General features: G+C 45.3%; 1 protein-coding gene across 1 annotated transcript in view; it reads right to left on the reverse strand.

Moving 5' to 3' along the window:
• The window catches only part of ABCC11 (ATP binding cassette subfamily C member 11), a 59,101-nt gene that overhangs the window by 20,238 nt on the left and 25,647 nt on the right, over positions 1-13,216 (reverse strand). Inside the window, exons 12-18 of the mRNA XM_043599142.1 lie at positions 11,878-12,002; positions 9,966-10,038; positions 8,077-8,280; positions 6,440-6,574; positions 6,257-6,353; positions 4,431-4,520; positions 1,789-1,892 (exon numbers count right to left, since the gene is read on the reverse strand). Coding sequence (XP_043455077.1) covers positions 1,789-1,892; positions 4,431-4,520; positions 6,257-6,353; positions 6,440-6,574; positions 8,077-8,280; positions 9,966-10,038; positions 11,878-12,002 — 828 coding nt within the window. The remainder of the gene's footprint in view (positions 1-1,788; positions 1,893-4,430; positions 4,521-6,256; positions 6,354-6,439; positions 6,575-8,076; positions 8,281-9,965; positions 10,039-11,877; positions 12,003-13,216) is intronic.

Below are 13,216 nucleotides of genomic sequence, written 5' to 3' on the forward strand. Positions count from 1 at the left end.
CACCTGGTCTGCCAGAACTATAGGAGGTCTAGACTCGTGATTGGCATCTGAAGCAGGGACAAGCTTGTGGGACTGAGTGCTTAACCTGGGGAGTCTGCACTAACTCCAGGTGGTGTCAGACTGACTTGAATTGTAGGACACACAGATGTTGTCCAGAGCATTAGAGAGTTGGTTGCTTTCAGAAAAAAACTGCACAATAGATATCAGGAGCATTGTGTGGGAATAGAGCAAAATAGTGAGTTTTCTTTCTTTGGGGAGGCAGATCATCTGAATCAGGCACCCGCAAGGCTGCCAGGGTAGAAAAGGCTTGATAAATTCATTCTATGGTGATTAGGAATTTGTGCTATATTGCGGCGCCTGGGTGGCTCAGTCGGTTGAGCAGCAGACTCTTGATTTCATCTCAGGTCATGATCTCCTGGCTCATGAGTTCTAGCCCCACATTGGCTCACTGCTGTCAGCCTGTCAACGCAGAGCCTACTTCTGATCCTCTGCCCCCCACCTCTCTCTCTGCCCCTCTACTGCTCCCACTCAAATATAAATAAATCTCCTTCTCAAAAATAAATAAACATTTCAAAAAGAATATTTTTAAAAAGTTAACCAAGTACTCCTTTGGGTAAACATGGCTTGGAATCAAGAACCAAGTTCAAGTCCCAGCAGGGGACTTCACATCCCAGGGAAGGTTCTTTTTCACACTATCCTCTATAAAATGGAGACAGAACCCACCTCCGAATGTGGTTGGGAAGATGAATGAATTAAGCAGGCACATAATGGCTGAGAACTGCAGGTCTCTCAACACAAAATAATTCCAACCAAACCCCTGTGCTAAGAGACTTGACCAAACATCAGCATGGCTTCTAGTGGCTTAAGGCATGTCCCTAGGAGGACCCCAGCCCCTGCCCCCCATCAAAATGCCTGCCTGCGGAATCTCAACCACCACCAGGAAAAGTTACCATTTGTTCTAGCCAACACCTGACAGCATGCCCCTGACCTCCCTTTCTCGGAGCCCTCACTAAAAAGTGCTTACAGCTGTGAATACATAGCTCTTACAACTCAGAGCATCTCTCCCAAGGACCTGGGAACCATGTCTTTAAAATGTAATCACCATGAAGGATAGGGCCTCTGTCTCCTAGTCCCTGTGGGAGATTAGTCCTAACTTTGATAACTGCCAGCTAATGGACACAGCTGACCTCATCACATTCACACTCACCAACCCTGGATAAATTTCACTCCTCTGCCTCTATTCAGTCCCCACATTCATTCTCCCTTTAAAACACCCAAATCACCTGTGCACAAATCGGATGACTTTCAGCTCTTTCCCCTGCCATTAGTAGTGACTGAGTAAAATGTGTTTTCCCTGCTTTCACTAACATCAGCTGTGTTTAACTGTGATGTGTCCTCCCAGCCCCCAACAAGGAGTCCAGAGGCACATTTTAAATAAAGCAGAATGAGAAGGCAAAAGGGCTATCAAAGGAAAGATCACTCCATGGAATGTAAAGCATTCTTGAGGACCTGTCTGGGGACATAAACCTCTTGGTTTTGTCCTGACGAGACTGCACTGGTGACCGCTCATTCTATGAACACTGGGGGTCAGAGCTGGGAGGGAAGCCCCACGTCTGGCTCTCAGAGGTCCTCTCTAGAGCTTTTTCATTTGTCAACTTGGCAATGGCAGGCTTCAGGCTTGCCATGGGGTTCCCTAACCCATTCTCTGACCCTCTTGGGGCCCAAGGAGTGGTGCCCCACTCCATATCAGCCCACAGAAACACACCCCACTCCCACCATGACACTTACCCCTGAGCCCTGCTGCAACCAATAGCTCAGCCACCAGAAGTTGAAGACTGTGAAGAAGACAATCCCCATCATGAGAAAGACAACAATGGCAGAGGCCATGTAACCTGGAGAGACAGGAAAGGGGTAACACACAGGTGCCATAAAAAGGTGAAGCATAATGGTTGACAAAGTTGCTCAGCCATCCCAATCCCTTGGATCTCCTTGACCCCCATCCACCTTGGACACCTTGGAGGACCTCCAAGGTTAGGAAGCCCAGTAGTCAAGTCCTGACTCTACTACTTACAGGCTATGTTAGCCTGAGCAAAGTACCAAAAGTCATTCCACTGTTTTACCTATGAAATTGTGATGGTAGTCATACTAGCTGCATGGGATCACTCTGAAGAGGATATGTGATAATGTGTGCCAAACACCTAACCCAGTGCCTGGCACAAAAGAAATATTCTAGAGTAGTCTCCCTTATGCAGGTCCTGAGGATTCAGTCTTTAAAATGACATCAGCTACCTTTTATGTGGTATGTGCTACTATGGACTATGTGCCAGGCATAGTACTAAACACAGACATTATCTCTGAATTCGGAATTCATGCACCCATTTACTGAGTATCCAAGAAGGGAAGAAACTTGCCCAAGGTCATAGAGCTGGCAAGTGGTAGAGTTTGGATTCAAAAAAGCCAAGGATGCGGGGCACCCAGGTGACTCTGTCGGTTAAGCATCCAACTTCAGCTCAGGTCATGATCTCAGGGTTTGTGAGTTCGAGTCCTGCGTCAAGCTCTGTGCAGATGGTCAGAGCCTGGAGGATGCTTCAGATTCTGTGTCTCCCTCTCTCCCTCTCTGTTCCTCCCCCACTCATGCCCTGTCTCTTAAAAATACATAAATGTTAAAAAAAAAACTTTTTTAAGCCAAGGATGGGAAAGCCCAGGGTGCATCTCTTCCTTCTGTAGATGTCCCTGCCCCCAGCACTCTCCCCACCTGTTCAGTCTGTGCTCCATTCCCATATTTGTGTGCATTGTTAAGATTTTAATTTTTAAGTAATCTCTACACCCAACATGGGGCTCGAACTTACAACCCTGAGATCAAGAGTCGCATGCTCCACCGAATGAGCCAGCCATGGAACCCCTTGCCCATATTTCTTCTTTTGAATTCAACCCTTCCTTAAGCTCCACTCAAGGGTCACCCCTTCTTTGATGACATCTGAGACTGTGCCTAGCCACAGAGATCTTTCTTACTACCTGGGTAATGCAGATGTCATAATTCTCCAGCTAGATTCCATGACTGGCCCTTGGAGGCCTTTATGCCCCCTCTCCTCTGGAGCTTGGCACAGTGCCTGGCCCATAATAAGTACTTTTTAAATACAGATCAATTGGTTGCTGGATTCATTCATGCATTTGCAGGCATCAGCTGCTCCCCTCTCTGGCTAGGCACTATGTTATGCCCTGCAGGGCTACCCATGGTAGAAGGAATAGGGATGGTGATCTATGCACAGCCTACCTCTTCCTCCTTTAGACAAGTAGAAAGAAGATACACCTTACATGGGGTTAGGTTCCAAATTCAATCAAAAGTAAAAAGTTGGCATGGAGTCCCAGTTACTCTCACAAATATCTTAAATTACTTAAAAAGTACAGTATCATATACTTGGTTTTGTGTTTATAAAATTGTACAGTTATATTTATATGAATTTGGTAATGTATACCCTTTAATAAAGCAGTAGCTTTGAAACTTCTAGCTGCCTGCCACCCACCATCAGAAATGTATTTTGAATGCACACCAGGATAAAGGCTTCACCAATGTCACTGTATGAAATGGAAGCAGACAATTTCTATTCTCTTCTATCGGATTTCTTTCAGTGCTGCTTAAAATCCACTCAACTGATTTCAGAACCCACTAGTGGGTCAGGACATAAAGTTTGAAAAACACTCAAAGAGTACTGTATGAACTACATTTTCTTATTTTCTCCATTCTTGGTGCTATGGCAGCTGGGGCCTTGATCTTGAGGAGACTGCTCTTCCCAGGGCTAATTCCTAGAAACAGCAAATGACTCCCTGTGAGCACACTTGGGATGTACAAATCAACCAACCCACAGCCACACTCCCAACCTTATCCTGCATCAAACTCACACACCCAACCAACATTCCTGCCCTAAATCACCCCAGGTCCAGGTTCCAAATAACTAGGGACCAGTCCTATAGCCCAGAGCCCCCCCCCAATTATTCAAATTATATAATCCTAAACTTACTCAGCATACCCACCCTGTCGCACCCACTCCTTCCCACAAAAACCCCAATAAGGCCTTGGGGCCTTCCCTCTGCCTCCTGACCAATGTGGCCCTGCATGGCATACCCTGTCTCCTGTTCCTAGGATCCTGTGAACATAAACTTCTCCCTTTGTGGCAATAATTTCCATGCCTGCATGTCTTACCATACCTGATTAAAATAAATCTCAGGTACATTTTAACACAATACGAAACTTAACTTCCAGCACTGACTATGGTGGTAGTTGAGTGTGGCTGAGATTGGAATTTTGCAGGTCAAACCCGTGAATGGCATGACTCCTCTGTGCCTCTCTACTTTGCATGACTGCACACATTCCAGTCAGGTCCAATCAGGGAGAGAGCCCCAGGCCTGGCATGGCAGCTGACATACAGTACCTCCAGTTGCCTGGATATAGTGGTGGTAGACACTCCATCTCAGGGACCCTTCTTTCATCTTCTCCTTCCTTGTGAGCTGATTTTCCAGCACTGGGTCAGAGTAAGAGAACAAGGAAATGATGTGTCTTTCAATCACTTGCATGGCCTTCCATGGTCAAGAAGACTTTTTATGAAGCCTTCCACCCCTGACTTCCACTCTTTTCCAGAGACCTCATCTTCCAACTGCAGTGCCCCATCCAAGTCTGATTCTAACCAGCATGTTTTCCTTGGAAAACTCTGCCAAAGGTAACTTTGACCTGAATTCCACAGCCTGCAAAGGGGTTTCAACCCCAGCCATTCAATAATCCTTGGGGTCCAGGGGTTCCCAAGATCTTGATGGGTTGGGAGAGGCAGCAGGAGAGAATGAAGAAAGCAATGATATGGAACCAGAAAACTGGGTTCCAGAATGGTCATTGCAATACTTTGCAAGCTTAGGCAAATCATTTAACTTCTCTGTTTCCTCGTCTGACAACTGGCAAGCCTATAGATGGTTGCTAAGATGCTTTGCAGGAATATTCTTCTGAGAAGTCCTCAAAAAAAAGAAAACAGCTGTCTAGACTCTTGTCCTAGAGCAGGGCAGAGAGATGAGTTCCTGAAGTCCCAGTAGATGCTACTGATGACAGTAGCAACAAAAGGAAGCAGCACTGTGGGGGTATCTGTCATTTCTGCCTAAGGCTCTCCCTTCTTCTAATAATGCCCTAATTTCCCCTGGGGAAAGGGCTCTCTTCCTGGAATTTGAATTTTGAGGGAAATCACGCTTTTATGGAAAATATTTAGAGTAGATTTTCTTCAAAAAGATTCTGCACCTGTTCCTGCCACTTATGGCTCAAAATTGCTGAAGAGTGATTCTTCAACTTTTCATTTTGTGATCTTCCAATTATTCTTCTGCCCAAATCGGGCTGCTTCATTGCTAAAGATGATTTTGGTGACAAGAGCCTCTAATAGGCCAAGCACTATCCTGGGGCTTCCCTACACATGACCTCATTTTATCTCCACTACAACACTACAAAGTAAGCACTAGTTACCTTCAATTTTGCACATGAGGGTTCAGAGAGGTTATGTTGCTTTGCCAAGGTCACCCAGCTTTGTAAGCAGCAGAGTTGGAATTCAAATTGAGAACTGTCTTACTTTAAAAATCAAGGTCTCTCTGCCCTGCTGCCCTGTTTCAGAAAAGAGCTAGACTGTGAGCTTCTGGATATCCAAGACTGGGCCCAATTCATATCTGTTTTTTTTTAAGTTTATTTACTCTGAGAGCATGCACAGGCAATGAATGGGCAGAGAGAGAGGAGAGAGAGAGAGAATTCCAAGCAGGCTCTGCATTGTCATCATGGAGCCTGACACGGAGCTTGAACTCACCAACGTGAGATCATTGACCTGAGCCGAAATCAAGAGCTGGACACTTAACTGACTGAGCCACCTAGGTGTCCCTCATTTCTGATTTCTAATACCTTTGTTTTCAACATTTTCTTTCAACAAATATGTAATGATTGAAAGTTTAAATGCCTTACAGTTAAATTTATGCCACTCCAGGCCAAAGCTACCCACACTCTGTGTCTGCCTCTGCACACTCTCAACTCTGCCCCCCACAACACTTACTTCCTAGATCTTCAGGCCTCCTGACCAGCACAGTCTGAACTCCACCACCCTCAACTACTTGGATCATATGGTCTAGGATCCTGGCCAGTGAAAGACATGGCCCTGTCTGGGGTCCAGGAGGAAATGCTAGGTCCTCTAGAGGACCCAGGCAGATGCACAGGTGTTCTTGCCCTGTTGCCCAGCACCATTACCAGTATTTTCATAGACAGACTCTTCCTGGAAGGTGGTCTGGGCTTGCCCTTGCACCTGAGAGTCTTCTGCTGTCTTTGTTGTGTCCTGCAGTGGGTCCTGGGAAGAAAGCACATGTCATGAATGCAGGGGGCAGGGGGTGCTCCTCTACATGGGCAGTGAGTGTGGGGCGGGTTGGAAATCACCTGTGTGGCTTCTCCCTGCATGTTCTGGATGAGTTGGGCGTATCGTCCCTTTTTCTGTATTAATTCGCTATGAATTCCTTTTTCACAGATTTTCCCATCTTCTAGCAAAATGATCTGGTCACAAAATGCTAAATACTGAAGAGTCAGAAGAAATAGAGCCTTCGGTAAGCATACAAAAAGATATCCTACTTCACCACTCATAAGGAAAATATAAATTTAAATCATAATAAAATATTATTTTATCCCCTCAGGTTGGCAAAAATCTTAAAACATTGCATAAGTGCAAGCATTGGTGATGACTGCAGGTATAGGGAATCTCATACAAGGTAGGGGGTTGTAAATTAGTCCAAATACTGTGGAAGACAACATGATAATATCTAGTAAAATTAAATATTTAAGCATTATGACCCAACAATTGGATGCCTAAAACTCTAATCCCAATAAACTCTCAAACATACATAAAGATACATATGAAATGATGTATGCCAAAGCATTTTTTTTTGTAAAAATGAAAAATGAGAAACAACCTAGATGTCGATCCCAGAGAAATAAATTCTGCTGTACGCAGATATTGGACTGCTACACCAGTGAGAATTTTAAAAAGCTGCATGTATCAACATGGGACATCTCAAAAATACAATATTGGGTAAAACATGCAAATTACCAAAGGACGCAGGAAGTAAAATATCAATTATATAAAGCTTTAAAATATTCAAAAGGGCACTTTACCATGTCTAGAGGTGCTTACATGTGTTGTAAGAGTGTGGAGGCCTGCACAGGAATGACAAACAGGAAAGTGAGGAGAACAAGAGGCAGGAGACAGAATGCAATCAGAGAGGTGATCTATGTTCAATTGTGTCTTCTGGGTGGTAGAAACATGGGTTTTCATTAGACTATTTAATAAACTGTTCTTATGTCTTAAATATTTTGTACCAAAAAAAAAATAGGCCAAAATAGAAGTAGAGGGAGAAATAATAATAATGCCTTGAGGCCAGAACCAAGTATGGGAATATCTAGGGCAAAGGCATTATGAGAGGCAGCACCTAGCATGGTCACCGTACTTCATCCAAGAACATGAGACTTGGGGAATTCTTCTCTGAAAGATTTCTTTGTAACTTCAAAACCAGAAGTCAATCCATCAAATCTGAAGGAGAACTTAAAATTTGGTTTCAATTTTTACCAGCCACAGAAACCATTTACCAGCCTACCCTCTCCATGGGGAAAGCAGAAGACATCCAAGTTTTTTACAATGCTCCTCAAGTTTTGAGGTCTAGTCTGAGAGGAAGAGGTGGCTGCTGTGAGGTTGTTACTGAATCAATGGCAGAATCAATGGCAGAAACGTGAGCATCGGGCACCTGGGTGGCTCAGTTGGCTAAGCGTCTGACTTCAACTCAGGTCATGATCTCATGATTGGTGAGTTCAAGCCCCCCCCCCCCATCAGGCTCTCTGGTGTCAGCACAGAGCTCACTTTGGATCCTTTGTCTCCCCCTCTCTCTGCCCCTCCCCTGCTTGCTTCTTGGCTCTCGAAAGAGAGAAAGAAAGAAAGAAAGAAAGAAAGAAAGAAAGAAAGAAAAAAAGAAAATGTGCAGATCTACATTAGTCATCAATAATGGCCAGAGCCCTGAAAGGGTGATCACCTGCAGCTGGTGGGTCACCAGAATGACAGTCTTCCCCCTAAGCATCTTTTTAATGCACTCCTCAAAGATGTGCTTCCCCACGTGGGTGTCCACAGCAGATAGAGGGTCGTCCAGCAGATAGAGCTCGTGGTCAGAGTAGACAGCGCGGGCCAGGCTGATCCTCTGCTTCTGCCCCCCAGAGAGGTTGAGGCCCCGCTCCCCAATCTGCAAATAGACAGCCAAAGGCACTGTGTCCAGAGAACAAGCCCAGCCAGATATGCTCAAAGTTAGCCAGGTAGGCACATATGACACAATGAACCTCTTCGGTGCACGCTCCTGCACACCTAGTGATTTGGCACCCCTGGTATTTTTTAAAATATTTTTCTAAATTTGCTTAATAGGGAATGAAGAAACTGATTTTTCAGCTAATTAAAATTTTATAACTCATAATTAGATACAATGTTTCTAAACCTATCAACTTCTAAGGTGGCATTTTAAAACTCTATTTAATAAAACAAATTATTCCTAAGGAAGAGCACCTCCTTATGTCTTATTTGGGTTTTAAATTTCTGTTGACAGCGACTGTCAACTTGCAGCATCATCAGCCCTCTCTGTCTAAGACTGTTTGCATGGTGTACAGCTGCTCAACAGGACAGAGCTGCAATGGCTAGAAGGGGGCTCTGTTGTTGCTGTCAAGAGAAGGAGTATCTTATACACCTTATGTCAGGAGTTACTAACAGTAACAGGCAAGAACCAGAGTTACTGGACAGCATGTTTTGGGTCCCCTTGCAGACTAGCATGCCAGCACCTGCTGGCTGGCCAGTCCCTCAGTCATCTCTGCAGACAAGGGTGCCAGGGCCTAAGTCCCCATCCCTACTCTACCATGAACTCTTATGGTCCCTGTAGAAAAGAAGCAGAGTTTAAAGAGCAGCAGGGCAACCTCCTGTCACTGCTCTGCCTCTAGTTCACCACTGTGTGCCCTGGGACAGGCTGCTTCACCCAGTCAAAGGCTTAGTTTTGCATTGAGTCATCACTCAACAAATGCTTACTAAGTGCCTACTGTGCTGTGATGATAAACCAACGCCTGCTCTAGCTGGGCACTGTTCACGGCATTTCGTACATATCAGCTCATCTAGACCTCAAGCTTGACCAGGTCCATACTCTTATTGACGCCATTCTACAAACCAGAACTTGTTCTTTCTACTGAAGAGATAGCCCTGAATAAGACAACTGAGCTCTATGCTCTCAAGGGTTTACAGGGTAAAGGGTATCCATCTCTAAAAGAAGGATAATAAAAACACTGACCTCCTAGAGTTACCTGAGGTTCACTTAAGACAATGCATTCAGGTTGCTACAATTTTGCATCTGGTGATCAGCAGACTGAGCTATTAATATATCATAAAATCAAGACAATAATAGTCCTTTTATCTTATAAAGGTTTTATGCAGATTAAAAGTGGCTACAGATGTGAAAGACGGTCAATTATCATGAAAATGTGAATCATATCACCATTGGGAAGCCATGGCTGTTATTCCCACTGGCAAAGGAACAGCTGGCCAGAGGGGGCAGAGAGGGAGGGAGCGGAGGGAAAGGAAAGAGGAATGGATGGGAGGTTTCTCATCTTCACAGAGTTTCCACTGCTGTTGCTCCAAAGGTGGAGTTTGAGGTCAGCTCCCCATCCTTGTGGGGTAAGGTAGACTTGTTGCCAGCTCTCACTATAAGATGAGCCCCAATTCCCTCCCTGGGTGGGGAAGGCTTTGAGGCAGCAGCTACAGGGCCGTGAGCTGCTTTGGGAAGGAAGGGCTGGAATCCCTCCTCTACATACCCAGGGAGGCAGCATGAGGACCCCAGAAAAACCACTACAAAGGCACCATCACAGCAGAGGCAGGGGGTGCTCACCTCCCACTCACCTCTGTCATGTCTCCAAAGGGCAGAATTTCCAGGTCCCGGTTCAGGGAGCAGCAATGGAGCACCTGGAGGTACCTGCAAAGGACAGAGAACTGAAGGGACAGGTGGCCCAGCCACAGGCCCTGCAGCCTTTCCAAGTCAGGAAGGGAAAGGTCTCTCACTCCATGTTAAGAAATTTGGACTTGATCCAGCATTTAACAGTAAAGCATGGGAGGCTTTTTGCATTTCCTTCCTCCCTTCATTTCTTTTAATCTGATATGTGCATTTAGTAAATATTTGAACAGAACAACATCAACAACAAAAGATATCATGAAAAGCAAGCCTCTCCCATCTTTGACTCTCAGTTTCTTACCTCAGAAACAGCCACTATTATAGTTTTTTACATATTCATTCAGAAATAATGTGGTCAAATATGTTTGTGTGCAGCATATATAGGTTTGTGTTGTTTTAATGGCACCATAATATTTCATTATATGGCTGCACCATAAATTATTTAACCACTGTCCCTGTGATGGACATTGGGGTTCTTTATAGTCTTTTGGTACTATTAACAATGTGTAATATGAGCATTCTGGTATGTGGGCCTTTGTGTTCATGGGTGATACTACCTATACATTAAACACCTAGCAGTGCTGAGTCTAAGAATTGGTGCATTTCTTTTGGACCAGATACTTGAAAACTGCCCTGTGAGGGTGGGAGGGGGGGAGGGGGGGTGATGGGTATTGAAGAGGGCATCTTTTAGGATGAGCACTGGGTGTTGTATGGAAACCAATTTGACAATAAATTTCATATATTTTAAAAAAACTGCCCTGTGAGCTATATCAGTCTGAAAGCAGAGCAATGACAAGATGAGAGTTGTGTTTGGGGATGGCTGCCCTGCAGGCAGGACACAAGGTGGAAAGAGCAGAAGACTGGAGACAAGGAGCCAAGGGCAGGGGCAGCGGGAACAGTCCAAGCAAGAGATAGCAGGCAAGAACTGGCAGTGAGATGAAGAAGAAGAGACAAATACAAGAGATATATAGGAGACAGAATTGTCCAATGTGAGTGACAAATTAGATGTGCAGCATCAAAAGACGAGGCGTCAGTGTTGCTGGGGTACACAGTTCACTGATGTCATTAAACCAAATTGGACAACTTGGGAAGAGAAGCAGGCAGGATGGGGGTTGGGCAAGCAGGGCGCTCATGAGCTGGTGTTGGACTTGACACTGAGGAGCCCACAGGACAGCCGGCTGGAGGTGACCAGTTCGTATACCTGTACATCCATCCCCCTCAACATTGCTACTGGGGGCAGATTATAAAATCAAGCAAATGGTCAAAGGAGGCCAGGGTCCACCAGAGTTGGAAGCACAGCTATAGCATTGAGGGCTGTTTTGGTGAATAGACTTCACTCCTAACTTCCAAGTGCATGTCTGAAGCAGGTAAACCCCAGACCGGGAGATAGAGGCCACAAAGGGCAAGGATGGTGGTGGTGGCTCACCAGTACTGGTTTCTTCTACATCCCACAACCTCATCACCCTATTTGCTTTACCTTTTGACTTAGAGGTGGGGAATTCATTAATACAAATGAAGTTTTAAAGTACCGTTGTTGGAGGGAGAGGGCTATTTTGACTCCTATAATATAACAAGTAAGCATGGAATTTCTGATAGCAACTGGGTTCAGATCCTGATTCTATCATATCCTCCACAGTCTGTGATTTTAGGCAAATCATTTCACCTCTTGAGGCCTCAACTGACTCATCTAGAAAATGATATGATAATAATCTTTCTTTCACAGTGAGGAGGAAATATGTTGACGCATAGAAGTGAGCACATAGCAAGTGTTGGCAGTTGTCAAATTACTATTCACAGCTGGGGATCCCTCCCCCAACCAGCCCCACACACCTGTGTCCCTCCAGGGCCCTCCCAGAAGCTTACCGGGCCTTGTCGTACTGGCCTCCCATGAGGATGTTCTCCCTGACGCTAGCCCTGATGATCCAGGCCTGCTGGGGGACATAAGCCAGGCTTCCATGCACCCCTACTGAGCCCTCCAGCAAGTGCATCTGCAGCAAAGGGAGTCAGCCTCAGGACCAGGTGGAACAGGGGAGGACCCTGTCTGGCTCAGCAGCCACAGTGTCCAGTGACCCACCACCCCCTGGGACCCTCGGGGCTCTCCAATGTAAATGGGAGTTTTAACATGGTCCTGCCAGGCCCACCAGTGAGTCTGAGGAAAGGTCCTGGGGATGTGGGACAGGAGCCAGAGCTAAACCAGGCCAGTTCCTTCTGTGACTAAATCCAAGGTCTGCCTTGAAGCCACCCCATACTTTTTCTTTCTCTTATTTCTCCAGTCCCATTCTCTAGCAAGTGGTGCTTCCATGGTCTTCATGGTGAGATGGAATGTTCTAGGTCATCTCTGACCATCCCTGGATATCAACAGAATTATTTCTGATGTCATTAGATGTGATCATGTAATCCTGTGTAGGTGGGACAAAGTCCTTTTTGGGGGGACATCACGATGAAGTATTAAGTGGGAAAAGTCTCACAATCTCTGTAATTTAAAATAGTTCCACAAAATGTGTTTCTACATAAATGTGGCAAAAATGCAAATGCTATCAACTGTTGAATCTAGATGGTACGTATATGGGTGTTTAGTGTCTTTCTGCTTTTCTGTTTGGTAAATTTAAAAGCCCTTTTAAAAAAGAGCTGGGGGGAGGGGTGTCTGGGTGGCTCAGTCAGTTAAATGTCTGACTCTTGATCTCAGCTCAAGTCATGATCTCACAGTTCGTGGGATCAAGACCTGAGTCAGGCTTGTGCTGGCAGCATGGAGCCTGCTTAGGATTCACTCGCTCCCTCTCTCTCTCTGCTCCTCCACCACTTGTGCATACATTTTCTCTCTCAAAATAAATAAATAAACTTAAAAAAAAAAAAAGACTGTAACCCCCATCCCCACCACCCCAGCATAAGATATCATCATCCTGTGTTCCTTTCTCTTTATGATCCTGTGCTTCCTACTTCTGATTTGGAGCCAGGCTTTAATTAATTAGAACAAAACTTTAAAATGACACCTTTTTGTCTCCCTTTATTAGATGGGAAGTGACTGGTTCATTTCAAGAGGAAACTGACAAACTACTGGCCACACAGAAAGGTGGCCTTGGATGGAGGCTGCAAGGAAACGTTGCCATTGTGAAAAGCGAAGCTCTGACATCAAGTGGACCTGGGTTTCAACCCTGGCTCCTCCCTCACCTGTGGTGTGACTTGGACCAGTCACCTCTCTGAA

The sequence above is a fragment of the Prionailurus bengalensis genome, chromosome E2 (assembly GCF_016509475.1).
Source record: "Prionailurus bengalensis isolate Pbe53 chromosome E2, Fcat_Pben_1.1_paternal_pri, whole genome shotgun sequence".
In the NCBI taxonomy this organism is placed as follows: Eukaryota; Metazoa; Chordata; class Mammalia; order Carnivora; family Felidae; genus Prionailurus; species Prionailurus bengalensis.